The sequence below is a fragment of the Crinia signifera genome, chromosome 3 (assembly GCF_055691185.1).
Source record: "Crinia signifera chromosome 3, ASM5569118v1, whole genome shotgun sequence".
Taxonomy (NCBI): Eukaryota; Metazoa; Chordata; class Amphibia; order Anura; family Myobatrachidae; genus Crinia; species Crinia signifera.
The window spans coordinates 306,779,305-306,795,774 of NC_139219.1; the positions used below are offsets into that span (position 1 = coordinate 306,779,305).

General features: G+C 46.2%; 1 protein-coding gene across 2 annotated transcripts in view; it reads left to right on the forward strand.

Moving 5' to 3' along the window:
• Positions 1-16,470, forward strand: part of GEN1 (GEN1 structure-specific endonuclease) — a 60,240-nt gene that overhangs the window by 17,255 nt on the left and 26,515 nt on the right. For both annotated transcript variants that reach the window (XM_083178580.1, XM_083178579.1), the window contains one exon: positions 6,818-6,928. In XM_083178580.1, the coding sequence (XP_083034706.1) occupies positions 6,818-6,928 (111 nt within the window). The remainder of the gene's footprint in view (positions 1-6,817; positions 6,929-16,470) is intronic.

The window sequence follows — 16,470 nt, forward strand, 5'->3', positions numbered from 1 at the left end:
TTCGAACTGCAGTCCTTTACAGTTTTTTTTATTTTATTTTATTTACATGACCTTTTTATTACTAATATCTGCCAGGTCTGTAACTCTCTATACTAAAGGTGGCCATACACTATGCAACTTCACCCCTTGGAGAAGTCGCATACAATAATGGTACTTTCGCATTGTAACTTTCACCTCTCCCAACTCTAAGGGGGATATTCAATCACTGTCAGGGGAGATGCCCGCCGGGCCCTATTCAATGCTGTCTTCCCCGACAGTCTTCCCCAGGGTTTCTCGGCAGAACGAGCCCGACATCACAAGCTGTCGGGCTCGTTCTGCCGAGAACGGCCGGGAATTGACGATTTCCCGGCTGCAGCTCGCCTCTTCCCAGCCGCAACTCACGGCCACGCCCCTTCTCGCTCCCTGGCAGGCGGGACATTGAATCCCGCCTGCATGTTCTCGGTCAAGCTGACCGAGAATGGGACTGGGTCACGGCGGTCGAGGAAGCTCGACTGCCGTGACCCTCACATTAAAAACCCCCCTAAATCTCTGCTCATATTAATTTGCCACACCAACAGTGCAATGTAGTTTCAGGTACAAATGGTGAATCAGCCCCTGTACACTAACATATTCATATAGGATGCAGGGTGTGCGGTATACACGAGAGCCCCCCAGTTGGCTGCTGGAATAACGGGCAATCTGATGGTGGCCATTTTGTTGAAGATTTGTGCATGTGCAGTAAACTCGGGCCCAGTACCAGATTCTACTCACAACTGCACCAAAAGAGGGGCCACAACAGAGATTGCACATGGACGCTCTTAAAATGCCCCTGCTCCGGTATACATTATCAATATATTTATTCTTATTGTGACAAAGCAAACTTGGAAATAGTGACAGATATTGCAACTCCACTTTCTTCCTATAGGTGGCACTGTAGCTTGGAAAACATTTGAGGATACAGGTTTTGAGTATCCCTTATCCAAAATGCTTGGGATCAGAAGCATTTTGGATTACGGATTATTCCGTATTTTGGAATATTTTTATATTTCAATGAGGTATCTTGCAGTTATGTTGTATAAACACATCAAACACCTGAAATACACACACAAATATTGTAGTTTGCATGAAACAAACTTTGTGTGCTATCTCAGGCACTGAATCTGAATGCCAAGCAATCATTTTCTTGCACATATTTAGTGCCAGTTATATATCATGTCCCCAGTAGTGCCAGTTACATATCATGTCCCCAGTAGTGCCAGTTACATATCATGTCCCCAGTAGTGCCAGTTACATATCATGTCCCCAGTAGTGCCAGTTACATATCATGTCCCCAGTAGTGCCAGTTACACGACGTGTCCCCAGTAGTACCAGTTACACGACGTGTCCCCAGTAGTGCCAGTTACACGACGTGTCCCCAGTAGTGCCAGTTACACGACGTGGCCCCAGTAGTGCCAGCTATAGGTGTTCTCAGTAGGTTTTTAGCAACAACAAAAAAAAAGTGCATTCTAGAGACTATGGTTTTCGGAATAATTTAGATAACGGATATTTGGATAAGGGATACTCAAGCTGTATTTAATTTTACCTGCTGTAATAAACTAGACTTGTCCTTCTATAATTTGTATTGTTTATATTGTGCAGCACTATACAGAGAACATCACTACCTGCAACAGTCACTAGTAATCTAAGGGATGTGTTTATTAAAGGGGAGCAAATGACCACAGTTGCAACTTCACTCTACACACCACAGTCATTGGGGGTATTCAATATGGTATTCCGATTGTCGGCACGCCCCGCCAGTCGAAATCCTGGGCTATTTCCGGTTCATCCAACAGTATCTTGACAGTCGGAATTCAATGTTCCGGCTGTTGAGTGTCGGAAAGTCTCTAGATCAGCGGAAGCGGCCGTGGATTGTCAAAAAACAGCCGTGAATTAGATAATCCGTGGCTGTTCTGACAAAAAAGATACCCCCTTAGTCTCAAATACACAGGTGTGAGCTGTAAGTCATCTCTGTAACCTCCTTGGATTCCGGGACAGTAAGTGACCACTCACCATGAGGGTCTTTAAGGTGCGGTTGTACATCCTAATCCTGTTGCAATGATTTGCTGAATACAAGTGGGACTATTTGTTAGTATGGGCAGAAGCAAACGCGTGCTAAAGAATGCCCATTGTATCATTTTGGTATGACGCAGCATAACTGCAGAAATATCACTAATGTCGCTGCACTTCGGGTCACTATGCAGAGCCGGAGTGCCCGCTGGGCTGTTTTAGTGGGGCACTGTGCCCTGCCCGATTTTTTTTTTTTAAAGGGCCAAATTTGCCCTGCCCCCTCTAGCAGCGCCCTGCTAAAAGATCCTGCTGCCTGTCCCACCGGTGTGCCTGAGGAAGCCCAGCGTCGCCATAGTTTGCGATGCCCGGTGCTTCCCTGGCAGCTCATGGATTTTGGCAGGGCCAGGCACGCCCCCTTGCGCGACGGTGCTGGCTGGGCCCGTCCCCTTTAGTGACGGCGGCCACCGGGCACGCCCCCTTTAGTGACCTAGTCGGCCCTGGACCGCCCACAACGATGACGTCGGCGGGCCCGGTCCGCATCCCTTATGCTGCCCCCCTGCAGTAGCGTCCTGCCCTAGAAGGAACACTATATCTATATGTATGTTTCTCAGAGGTAGATGTATGAAGCAGTGATATTGTACAGTATGTCGACCTAATAATCCCGCAATCATAAGGGAGGAGAAGTGAGCCAGAGGAGAAGTGGCCCATGGCAACCAATCAGCACTGAAGTAACATCTGTCACTTGCATAATATAAAATTATACAGAGCAGCTGATTGGTTGCCATGGGCCACTTCTCCTCTGGCCCAGTTCTCCTTCCTTATGACTGCTGGATCATTAGGTCGACATACATTGGGTCGAACATCAGTGTTCGCGAAAACCACCCAAAATTGGGGTCCTACTGGACCTTTTCTGGGTCCCAACGGAATAAAGCCTCCTCTCCCCTTCTCCCCAGCATGGCACATGTGGGTTGGGGGGGTAAGTATCAGTTGGCCCACTCGCATAAAGATACATATATATACTAGAAACTATATAAAACTGAAAACAGGGACAGTTAAAAATTTAGGGCATTTTTTTTTTGGGGGGGGGGGGGGGGGGAGTGGTGTGGTCACATAGTAGTACACATTATAGCACACACCGTAATGCCCAGTACACATTACAGCACATACTGTAAGTGCTGCTTACCTACATGCTTGTTGCTAGGGGTTATATGCTCCTTGCAGGGGTTACATGCTGGGGGGGGGGCATTTTATACTGGTTGCCACAGGGGAGGGGGCGTTTTCTGCTGGTTGCCCCATGAGGCAGGGGAGGGGGGCATTTTTTGCTTGTTGCCACGGAGAGGGATGGGGGTGTCATTGCCCAAGGGCTGCAAAACATGCCGACATGCTGCTCAGCAGAGTAGGTGAGCGGGCTATCAGTGCGTCGGGGGACTGAATGTGGCTGGAATAGCTGACACGCTCCTCTGAGTTGCTTTCGCCACATCCAGTCCCCCGCCACCCTGACAGCCCGCTCACCTACTCTACTGAGAGCGGCTGTTACAGCCGCATCCCATCCTGTTCTCCCCGCTCTCAGCAGTGGAATGAACTTACATGGCGGGGGGAGGCAGAAGGACGCGGTTGTAGAGTGACTGAAACTGTAACCTGCTCTCAAAATGCAGGGCGCACGGCTTTAGGGTGCGCAGCGGCAGCAACCTGTAAAACCTACAGTGAAAAAACAGCCGTGAATTAGATAATCCGTGGCTGTTCTGACAAAAAAGATACCCCCTTAGTCTCAAATACACAGGTGTGAGCTGTAAGTCATCTCTGTAACCTCATTGGATTCCGGGACAGTAAGTGACCACTCACCATGAGGGTCTTTAAGGTGCGGTTGTACATCCTAATCCTGTTGCAATGATTTGCTGAATACAAGTGGGACTATTTGTTAGTATGGGCAGAAGCAAACGCGTGCTAAAGAATGCCCATTGTATCATTTTGGTATGACGCAGCATAACTGCAGAAATATCACTAATGTCGCTGCACTTCGGGTCACTATGCAGAGCCGGAGTGCCCGCTGGGCTGTTTTAGTGGGGCACTGTGCCCTGCCCGATTTTTTTTTTTTAAAGGGCCAAATTTGCCCTGCCCCTCTAGCAGCGCCCTGCTAAAAGATCCTGCTGCCTGTCCCACCGGTGTGCCTGAGGAAGCCCAGCGCCGCCATAGTTTGCGATGCCCGGTGCTTCCCTGGCAGCTCATGGATTTTGGCAGGGCCAGGCACGCCCCCTTGCGCGACGGTGCTGGCTGGGCCCGTCCCCTTTAGTGACGGCGGCCACCGGGCACGCCCCCTTTAGTGACCTAGTCGGCCCTGGACCGCCCACAACGATGACGTCGGCGGGCCCGGTCCGCATCCCTTATGCTGCCCCCCTGCAGTAGCGTCCTGCCCTAGAAGGAACACTATATCTATATGTATGTTTCTCAGAGGTAGATGTATGAAGCAGGGATATTGTACAGTATGTCGACCTAATAATCCCGCAATCATAAGGGAGGAGAAGTGAGCCAGAGGAGAAGTGGCCCATGGCAACCAATCAGCACTGAAGTAACATCTGTCACTTGCATAATATAAAATTATACAGAGCAGCTGATTGGTTGCCATGGGCCACTTCTCCTCTGGCCCAGTTCTCCTTCCTTATGACTGCTGGATCATTAGGTCGACATACATTGGGTCGAACATCAGTGTTCGCGAAAACCACCCAAAATTGGGGTCCTACTGGACCTTTTCTGGGTCCCAACGGAATAAAGCCTCCTCTCCCCTTCTCCCCAGCATGGCACATGTGGGTTGGGGGGGTAAGTATCAGTTGGCCCACTCGCATAAAGATACATATATATACTAGAAACTATATAAAACTGAAAACAGGGACAGTTAAAAATTTAGGGCATTTTTTTTTGGGGGGGGGGGGGGGGGAGTGGTGTGGTCACATAGTAGTACACATTATAGCACACACCGTAATGCCCAGTACACATTACAGCACATACTGTAAGTGCTGCTTACCTACATGCTTGTTGCTAGGGGTTATATGCTCCTTGCAGGGGTTACATGCTGGGGGGGGGGCATTTTATACTGGTTGCCACAGGGGAGGGGGCGTTTTCTGCTGGTTGCCCCATGAGGCAGGGGAGGGGGGCATTTTTTGCTTGTTGCCACGGAGAGGGATGGGGGTGTCATTGCCCAAGGGCTGCAAAACATGCTGACATGCTGCTCAGCAGAGTAGGTGAGCGGGCTATCAGTGCGTCGGGGGACTGAATGTGGCTGGAATAGCTGACACGCTCCTCTGAGTTGCTTTCGCCACATCCAGTCCCCCGCCACCCTGACAGCCCGCTCACCTACTCTACTGAGAGCGGCTGTTACAGCCGCATCCCATCCTGTTCTCCCCGCTCTCAGCAGTGGAATGAACTTACATGGCGGGGGGAGGCAGAAGGACGCGGTTGTAGAGTGACTGAAACTGTAACCTGCTCTCAAAATGCAGGGCGCACGGCTTTAGGGTGCGCAGCGGCAGCAACCTGTAAAACCTACAGTGATTGGCTGCCGGGCGGCCACTGTTCAATGATTGGGTCCCGGCTGCAGTGATTGGCTCGCAGCGGCGGCTCATAGGTTTAGTACAGCGCGTCCTCGGGGACACCTTTAGTTTTAAAAACTGAGTCCCGGGGACCGTTTTAGGGTAAAATACGCGTTTTTGCGAACCCTGGAACATTGAATGTTGGCAAGGTTCAGTATGTCTGCTCATGTCGTCTCAAAAAATATTTAAAAAAAAAACATGAACAGGTGGGCCTTTTGACCCTGTCAATCTTAGGCATGTTGACCAATGTATGTCGACCTAACGACCGTTTCCCAAGGCAGCTGATTAGTCTGTACTATGGGGTCTATTTATGAATTCTTGGACAGAAATAAAGCTCCTGGAAATCAGCTCCTAACTGCCATGTCACAGGCTGTGTTTGATAAATTAATGGTAGAAGCTGGTTGGTTGATACTTTTATCTCTCTTTCTTTCTTTCTTTTTTTCCTTCCTTCCTTCCTTCCTTCCTTCCTTCCTTCCTTCCTTCCTTCCTTTCCCCAAGGCTTATTACAGGGGTGGGGAACCTTCGGCCCTCCAGCTGTTGTTGAACTACACATCCCAGCATGCCCTGCAACAGTTGTAGCATGGCCACATATCAAAACTGTAACAAGGCATGCTGGGATGTGTAGTTCCACAACAGCTGAAGGGACGAAAGGTTCCCCATCCCTGGCTTATTAAATAGACCCCTCAATCAATCTCTCGCTCTCGCTCTCTTGCTCTCTCGATGTGATACATATCCTCCTCAGGATTACAGTGCTTTGTCACACTGGGGCAGATGTACTAAGCTTGAAAAGTGATACAATGGAGAGTGATAAACAGCCAGCCAATCAGCTCCTAACTGCCATGTCACAGGCGGTGTTTGAAAAATTATAGGTAGGAGCTGATTGGCTGGTGATTTATCACTCTCCATTTTATCACTTTTCAAGGCTTAGTACATCTCACCCAAAATATCTATAACCTGACATGATCACTTGTAAGAATTGAGCAGGGAAAATAATCCCGATCTTTGCTGTTGCTGATGTTCTCTGTAAAATGCAGTGTTATAATGAACAGCGAAAACCATATTATAAGAGTTTCAATCAATAAATGGCCGTCCTATAGACCCCAAAGCTTGCTCTCTTCAGAATTTGAATGAAAAAAGATCACAGCATGTATAGAATATTTTTTTTTTTTTTTTATATTTTTTAATGATTCTAGTTTCTGTATCTCTTCTAGGATCCTCATGTGGATAGATATGAGATGCCCGTCATTAAGGATAAGCTGCGATTGGACAGAGAGTCGCTGGTTGGCTTGGCAATCCTCCTCGGATGTGATTATATCCCAAAAGTCAGTGCAATGTTACCAATAACCACTTTGTGTTCTAAACCTTAATATACAGTAATATAGTGTACTGTAATCTATGTACAATCCGCTGATTGGGGAAATGGGGCTGCTGATGTATTTCTGCCCTTAGATATTGTACCTAGTGGTAGTGACGAGAGCGGGGTAATAGGTGGAGGGATTACTTACTTAGCTGGAGTAAATTACACAAGGATAGTCTATGGATACAATTTCCTTATAACACTGTATACGCCAGTTATTCTGTAGGGTTATGGCTGCACTCTTCTGCAGACTATAACACTGTATACGCCAGTTATTCTGTAGGGCTATGGCTGCACTCTTCTGCAGATTATAACCCTGTATATATGCCAGTTATTCTGCAGGGCTGTGGCTGCAATCTTATGCAGATTATAACACTGTATACGCCAGTTATACTGTAGGGCTATGGCTGCACTCTTCTGCAGATTATAACCCTGTATACGCCAGTTATACTGTAGGGCTATGGCTGCACTCTTCTGCAGATTATAACACTGTATATGCCAGTTATTCTGTAGGGCTATGGCTGCACTCTTCTGCAGATTATAACACTGTATATGCCAGTTATTCTGTAGGGCTATGGCTGCACTCTTCTGCAGACTATAACACTGTATACGCCAGTTATTCTGTAGGGCTATGGCTGCACTCTTCTGCAGATTATAACCCTGTATATATGCCAGTTATTCTGCAGGGCTGTGGCTGCAATCTTATGCAGATTATAACACTGTATACGCCAGTTATACTGTAGGGCTATGGCTGCACTCTTCTGCAGATTATAACCCTGTATACGCCAGTTATACTGTAGGGCTATGGCTGCACTCTTCTGCAGATTATAACACTGTATATGCCAGTTATTCTGTAGGGCTATGGCTGCACTCTTCTGCAGATTATAACACTGTATATGCCAGTTATTCTGTAGGGCTATGGCTGCACTCTTCTGCAGATTATAACACTGTATACGCCAGTTATACTGTAGGGCTATGGCTGCACTCTTCTGCAGATTATAACACTGTATACGCCAGTTATTCTGCTGCCCGGTGGGAACATTTGCTCCTTGCATATTTAGATGCAGAGACTGTGGGTTCCGTGCCAGACAGGAGTCATAAAAGTGTCTGTTGCACCAGGTTTGCCCATATAATGCAGATGAGCAGGACAGGCTTTGATGACATCTGGTCCCAATTTGCTGCATCCTCTCATACCTGTGCTAAATGGGCAACACCTTCATACCAGAGAGCTCTCAAGTGTTAATTACCCAGGGAAACACTTCCTATCTATTAATGTTGGAGGGATCCCAATGAAACGACTTTGTAGAGTCAATTACTGCAGGCTGACTGTGTTACCGGAGCACTTTATTGCAGTGGAAACAAAACTAATTAATGTTTGAGTTTAGTAGGAGAGAACAGAATGAACCTTTCCAATTAATCGATTACATTTTTAATTGACCTACAGTATGAGGTCATTAGCACAAATGGGCCTTTTTAGAATTGCGCAGTTGTCACTTGCGCTATGGGGATCTTGCATCTACGCGCCCTCGGTTAAACTCCGCTTAGATGCAATCGCCCCCTTGCCAACCGATTATCCCCGTCATCGCCAAAGACAACTGAGGTGCCTACGACTCTGAATCATAAGGAGAAGTTGCTCATCGTTATGTGCACTCATCTCTGCGGCGAGCACAGTGCTAAGTATCGCAGGGTCCGCCTGCACAATGCATTTGGTCGCAACCTTGTATCGGTGCTGGAGACTTTTTTTTTAAGAAGATGTTTAAAGAGCGTTTTTGTTGTGCAAAACAGAAAGCTGCTCCACCTGCAATGTACCGTGGATAGCTCTTGTGCCACACAGATGCATATCATATTGACCAGGAACTGAAAGCTGCTCCACCTGCGACGTACCGTGGATAGCTCTTGTGCCACGCAGCTACATATCACAGTGACCATGAACTGAAAGCTGCTCCACCTGTGACGTACCGTGGATACCTCTTGGGTCACGCAGCTGCATATCGCAGTGACCATGAACTGAAAGCTGCTCCACCTGTGACGTACCGTGGATACCTCTTGTGCCACGCAGCTGCATATCGCAGTGACCATGAACTGAAAGCTGTTCCACCTGAGACGTACCGTTGATGGCTCTTGTTCCACACAGATGCATATCACAGTGATCATGAACAGAAAGCTGCTCCACCTGCGATATACCGTGGATGGCTCTTGTTCCACGCAGATGTATATCACAGTGACCATGAACTGAAAGCTGCTCCACCTGCGACGTACCGTAGATGGCTCTTGTGCCACACAGATGCATATCACAGTGACCATGAACTGAAAGCTGCTCCACCTGCGACGTACCGTGGATAGCTCTTGTGCCACGCAGCTGCATATCGCAGTGACCATGAACTGAAAGCTGCTCCACCTGCGACGTACCGTGGATAGCTCTTGTGCCACGCAGATGCATATCACAGTGACCAGGAACTGAAATCTGCTCCACCTGCAATATACCGTGGATAGCTCTTGTGCCACACAGATGCATATCACAGTGACCATGAACTGAAAGCTGCTCCACCTGCGACGTACCGTGGATAGCTCTTGTGCCACGCAGCTACATATCGCAGTGACCATGAACTGAAAGCTGCTCCACCTGTGACGTACCGTGGATACCTCTTGGGCCACGCAGCTGCATATCGCAGTGACCATGAACTGAAAGCTGTTCCACCTGAGACGTACGGTGAATAGCTCTTGTGCCACGCAGATGCATATCACAGTGACCCTGAACTGAAAGCTGCTCCACCTGGGACGTACCATGGATAGCTCATGCCACACAGATGCATATCACAGTGATCATGAACAGAAAGCTGCTCCACCTGCGATATACCGTGGATGGCTCTTGTTCCACGCAGATGTATATCACAGTGACCATGAACTGAAAGCTGCTCCACCTGCGACGTACCGTAGATGGCTCTTGTGCCACGCAGCTGCATATCGCAGTGACCATAACTGAAAGCTGCTCCACCTGCGACGTACCGTGGATAGCTCTTGTGCCACGCAGATGCATATCACAGTGACCAGGAACTGAAATCTGCTCCACCTGCAATATACCGTGGATAGCTCTTGTGCCACACAGATGCATATCACAGTGACCATGAACTGAAAGCTGCTCCACCTGCGACGTACCGTGGATAGCTCTTGTGCCACACAGATGCATATCGCAGTGACCATGAACTGAAAGCTACTCCACCTGCGACGTACTGTGGATAGCTCTTGTGCTACGCAGCTGCATATCACAGTGACCATGAACTGGAAGCTGCTCCACCTGCGACGTACCGTGGATAGCTCTTGTGCCACGCAGCTGCATATCGCAGTGACCATGAACTGAAAGCTGCTCCACCTGCGACGTACCGTGGATAGCTCTTGTGCCACAAAGATGCATATCACAGTGACCAGGAACTGAAATCTGCTCCACCTGCAATATACCGTGAATGGCTCTTGTGCCACACAGATGAATATCACAGTGACCATGAACTGAAAGCTGCTCCACCTGCGACGTACCATGGATAGCTCTTGTGCCACAAAGATGCATATCACAGTGATCAGGAACTGAAATCTGCTCCACCTGCAATATACCGTGGATGGCTCTTGTGCCACACAGATGCATATCGCAGTGACCATGAACTGAAAGCTGCTCCACCTGCGACGTACCGTGGATAGCTCTTGTTCCACACAGCTGCATATCACAGTGACCATTAACTGCGTGTGCACATAAGCCAATAGGACAACAGATAAAATACTGAGATAAAAGCTCTTCCAGCGACTGGATTTAACACAGGACAAATATTCATTTAGTTGCAAAAACAGTATAGTGATGTATATGACCCAAATGTGATGGCGTGCAAATAATCTCTGCAGGGTACATCAGAAAGCCTCATCAGGGTGTGGCCTAATCGGGGTGTGGCCTAATGCACAGATGTAAATGCATACAAAGTATTCCCCATGCACGTGTCCTAGTATTAAGATGATCCGATTTTTAGGGTCTGATTCAGCAAGACTTGCTAAGCAGCAGTTGTTCGCGAGCCCTGAATCGCCAAACATCCGCCCCCCCCACACACACACAGCCGAATCCTCTTCTTACCATGAGAGGGGATGTACGCAAACACATCCCCTCGCATGTGGGGGGGGGGTGTCATTTGATGATCACCGCCCCTTTGGGGCCTTTATTTCCTTCTGTGTCCGCCGAAGAGGGAGCTGTGGTCGCTGACGTTGTGTTACATCAGCCGGCTGCATCTGGCAGACATCGGCCCGCTCACGTTCCCAGCGTTTTCATGGGGAAGCCCATAAAATGCATGGCGTTCCCCTGCCCTCTCACCCCTACCCATTCGAAGGCCTCGGCCACTGTGTTAGTTACCGAAGGCGCGCGTACATCGGCCCTGTACATGCTCAAGTACCCGCCATAGGTCCCCAGTGTCCGTACGCTGGGGACCGATCAGTATTGAATCACCCCCTTCATCTAATAAATTCCAGATATTGCTGGGTCTGTGGACAGATGACATTTCCCTAAGGAAGGAGCAGTGTATATACTACTATGCGGCTATGGACAGCTCGTTATGGGAAGATTCTACAGCATGGATAAAATACTAGAGAAATGCTGCAATGTTCTGTACACCTGCTGCCCGTGCCCACTGTACGTCAGACCCAACTTACTGTATAAGTACACTGGGCAGCTGCCCACAATTCTAGGGGCCTTTGAGCAGGGGTGGGGGGTGGTCACACAGCCAGAGTGACGAGGAATCATTCTCTTCCTTTCTCACAGCCAGACCGTGAATGGCTGTCCGGCAGGCTGATTGGTTGATCGCTGGAGCTACAGGACCGTGATAGTGGCAAGATAGTGGCAAGTTATTTTATAATTGGTCAACGTGTCCAGGGACAGGGCCCCAAATAGGAGCCTGTTACGCAGTGCTATTACCAGGGAGGGATCCGGTGAAATGTGTGATATGCATCTTATAGGCTACAATGACTTATGCGATTTTAAGACCGCCTTAGCCGTTGACACCAAGCTTGACAATACAACTGCAGCCCCCAAAGAAACTTATGGGGGCTGCAGTTGTAAACAGAAACAAATGATCCAGAGTGATTCCCTGTAATACATCCAGGGGACACTTACATTTTAAAGGTATCCACCCAAAATGTTGATTTTTTTCGGAGGATTCCCCGCAAAATTTGTTTCATAACTATGCCCCAAAATCAGAACGGAGGAGGCTCGGAACATCCAGGGCACAGAGCATTAGTGCTAAAGACTCGGGCCTAATAGTTTTAATGATTTTATTATGGACGCTGTCATTTCCACAGGCCATATGAAACGCGACACGGGCAGCGATCTCACAGCCCCAATTCTGAGATCCAGCTTTCTCCTCTGTAAGAAGGAAATGATGCTTTAATGGCGATAATTTACTATTGTGTTCCACTTTTATTGTCAACGCTATCAAAAATAATCCTGGCCGGAACTGCTTAGCATTTTACTACCCAGCCTGATATTTCCATTATGGGAGAGAATGACAATCAGCATTCTCTTCTGCTCCGTAATTGCTGCAGACTGGAACGGGTGCAGAGCTGTTCGTGTTTACTCTGCACTGTGTGTGACGGGAATACCGTATTGCTGATGGCCGAGCCGGCAATCTGCTGCATTAGTCTTCACAGATGTTCATCGATCGCAACCAGAAACGCAAAGTTATTATACGCCATTGCATTCCCGTCCAAACCTCTGAATACTCTGTAATAATGTGTATTTTATTTTACATCGCCAGAATGATCTGCTCTATTGGTAACTCTGATCAGCCTTTTTTTTTTCTTCGTTAGATTCATAATTAGCTGCATGCTAATTATCCTGACCGATGTTCCAACAGCCAGGCTTGCATGCAAATTTCCGGCATTGGTGCCCAACTGCTCCCTGTTGGCGCTCCCCACCGGTGTGTGCTGCTGGCATGCAGCTGCGGGCAAGGAAAGAAGGACCGCAATATGCTAATCGCACTTTTACCTTGTAGAAGGTTTTTATTCTGCAACTGGTATTGCACAGCGTGTTCAGTACATAAACCAGAGGATCAGACATAAACAAGCAAATGTAGTGCTCAAAAGCCTGTAATGGAAAAAAAGCCTGCAAAATGTCATTTATAGTTCTCAGCAATTGGCTTGCAGTCTTCTAGGTAACATATACTCTGTAAAAAAATTCATGGACATTTTAAGAGAGGAGGAGACTCGACTGCGCATGCACCAAGCGCCACAAAAAAAAATTCCGGTGATTAATGCACCGCTGCTGTTGCCATGGCCGGACTACAGAGAGAAATTTAAAAAATGGGTGCAGCATGCATGATATAGGGGCCTCTGGGACCCGTGTGCACACATTATAAATACAATACCATACAGAGTAAGAATGATTCCCTCAGCGCTAGTAATGATGCTTTCTTGTTCTAATATGGGATGTACTGTACCCAAAAAGAAGAAAAAAGAAGAAAAAACAATAGTGTGATATTGTTTATAGGTTTTTCCAATATAACAGTGTAGTACGCCTTTAAATGTAGAAAACTCGTACCAGATTTTATTGTCTACCTAGATATCAGTAGACAACAGCGTTTTTGGTTTGAGGGGGATAAGACACCACCAGAGGATCCACTTTGTCTTCTATTTCCAATATTCCATTAAACTCAGAGGGATGAGAAAGACATCATGGTGCAATACGTTTTTTAATATTAACATTTTTTTAAAATATACACGGAAGATATAAACAGAGGACTCTCACCATGTGAATATGTCCACAATGCAATTGTAGACAATCAGAGCATGAGATGGTAAAGAACAGGCGTCCCTGGAAACTCCTTCACAATGATCAGAGCCTCTGCAATCCTCCTCAGCATTCAAATAGCCGACCGGTTTCGATACAAAGTATCTTCTTCAAGGCTGATGAATGAATAGCACCCTGTGGGGTTTTTATACCCGAACAGAGTAGTGCAGAGGCTCACCCTAATTCCAGACATAGATTGCCTATCCACTAAGGGCTCCCAGGGTTAACATAGATAGGCATACACAGTCCATTACATAGTTTAACTTTCTCCCCGCTGCCGCAGCTGTTACGAATGAGAACAGTCTCATGCCGGAGACTGCATTTCCGGCATTACCGTCCGTGACCGGATATGACGCTTGCGTTCCATTTGCCGGCGTCTGTTGTCCGTAACCGGATGTGATGTTTGCGTTCCACTTGCCGGCTTGCGTGTCACATTTGATGCGGAAGTGGGGCTAGTATCACTTCACTTGTTTACTGTTTTCATTTTGTAGGACACAGAGTACTTGTTGATCAGGTGCGCATAACACAAAAAGCGCACATCTTTTATTAAAAATCACTGGTTAAAAAGTTATGCACTATTTTTTCCCATTTGTGTCATTTCATATTACAACCCACTGCTGAGAGGACGTGGTTAATTGAGGATCCATATTTTAATTAAGGATTCCCATTCATCTTGGACCCCATTGGTGACAATTTTTTGAACTTATGTGTGATTATTCACATTGACTATATTATATGAGAACAACATCAGCGCTCAATCCATTTATTCCTTCTTTCTGTATACTGTTTTCATTTTGACAGCGTAAATAGCAGCGTATGTTCATTGTAAAGTGCAAGTGCCTTATATCCTCGGAAAAAGACATATAATCAATAACAAAACTAGATCTATAAAATCATAAAGTGCATGTTAGAAAATTTATGATAAAAGCAATATTGAATATATTTAAAAAGACCGTGTCATATATATTCAAAAAAATTTAAAAATCATAAAAACCATTTGGTTTCAAAATCCTTGTTTAGTCCTCCAGGTATTAGTGTCCCCATAATTAAAAATCTCACATTTTGCTAATTTCTTGTTAAAATCACCCCCTCTTATACCTGGGTGAATAAAAATTGTATTTTATTTGTATTGCATTGGTGGGTATTTTTAAAATGTGCCGATAGGGCATGTACATCTAGACCACATGTCTTCAACCTGTGGCCCTCCAGATGTTGTAGAACTACATGTCCCAGCATGCCCTGACAGTTTTGGCATGCTCTCATAGGAAAAAATGTGGCAATGCATGTTGGAACATGTAGTTTCACAACATCTGGAGGGCCACAGGTAGAAGACCCATGATCTAGACCTTTTTTAATGTTCCTCAAATGTTCGCTAAGTCTAATTTTAAAAGGTCTAGTGGTTCTGCCAATATAGAACTTAGAGCAAGTACATTCAATCGCATATATTACATTATTTGAATGACAGGTCAAGAAGTCTCTTATTCTAAAGGTTTTACCATTGATCTCAAGTACCTCTTTTTTCATTCCAAAGGTGTTGGGTATATTCTTACACCCCACACAATCCCCACATCGATAAAAGCCCTTAGAGGAAATAATTGATTTTTTAGGGGAAGGTGGACTAATGCTTTGGACTAATTTTATTTTTCAGGTTCGGGGCCCGTCTGAAAATGACATTAGGAACTGGGGAAATTTTATCTCCAACTACTGGGTCCTTTTGAAGAAGGGTCCAGTGTTTTTTAAGTATTTTCTTAACACTAAAATGTTGAGAGGAGAAATTAGTTATAAATGACCATTTGAAACGTTCGGATTGATCACATTGGGTTTTTCTTTTTTTTAGGTAATAACAATTCCTCTCTTTTAAGTTGTTCAACTTTAGTTATGGTGCAGTCTACCGATTTTTTTCCTCATATCCACTATTGACTGAGTTGATTTTCATCTCGTTCGCCTGTTTTAAGTAGACTGAGGTATCTGTGCAATTTCTCCGAAGTCTGTGTAGTTGGCTCATTGGTACAGTGTCAAGCCATTGTTGTTGATGACAGCTTTCTTTATTTATGTATGACCTGGAATCTGTAGGTTTTACAAAATTCCGTGTCTTAATGACATCATCTTCAATATAAATAACGAGGTCCAAAAAGTTGACATGGCTTTTACTGATATCAAAAGAAAGTTTGATGCCCCTATCGTTAGTGTTAAGGTAATCGCAGAACAGATCGAGGATTTCTCTATCACCTCTCCAAAGAAAAAGAATATCATCTATGTAGCGCCGCCATGAGACCAGGTTTGCCCCATATGGGTGGTGGGACCAGATGTAATCGGTCTCCCACGCACCCATAAAGATGTTGGCATAACTGGGGGCAAACCTGGTACATACAAATATAAATACACCGCCGGCAGAAAGGTTAAAGATGTGTACTATGAGTAACTTGAAGTCCTAGTTAATTTGTCTCCATTAAATTTGACATCCAATTTTATTTATTTATTTTTTAGAATACTCTTTGTTTTTGTGTAGAATACACAGTTTCTTTTGTAGGGTCCAAATTGTGGCCCTCCAGCTGTTGTGAAACTACACATCCCAGCATGCCTTGCCATAGTTTTAGCATTCCCTAATAGCAAAACTGTGGTAAGGCATGATGGTTTTTGTAGTTTCACAACAGCTGGAGGGCCATAGTTTGGACATGCCTGCCTTACTGTTTAAC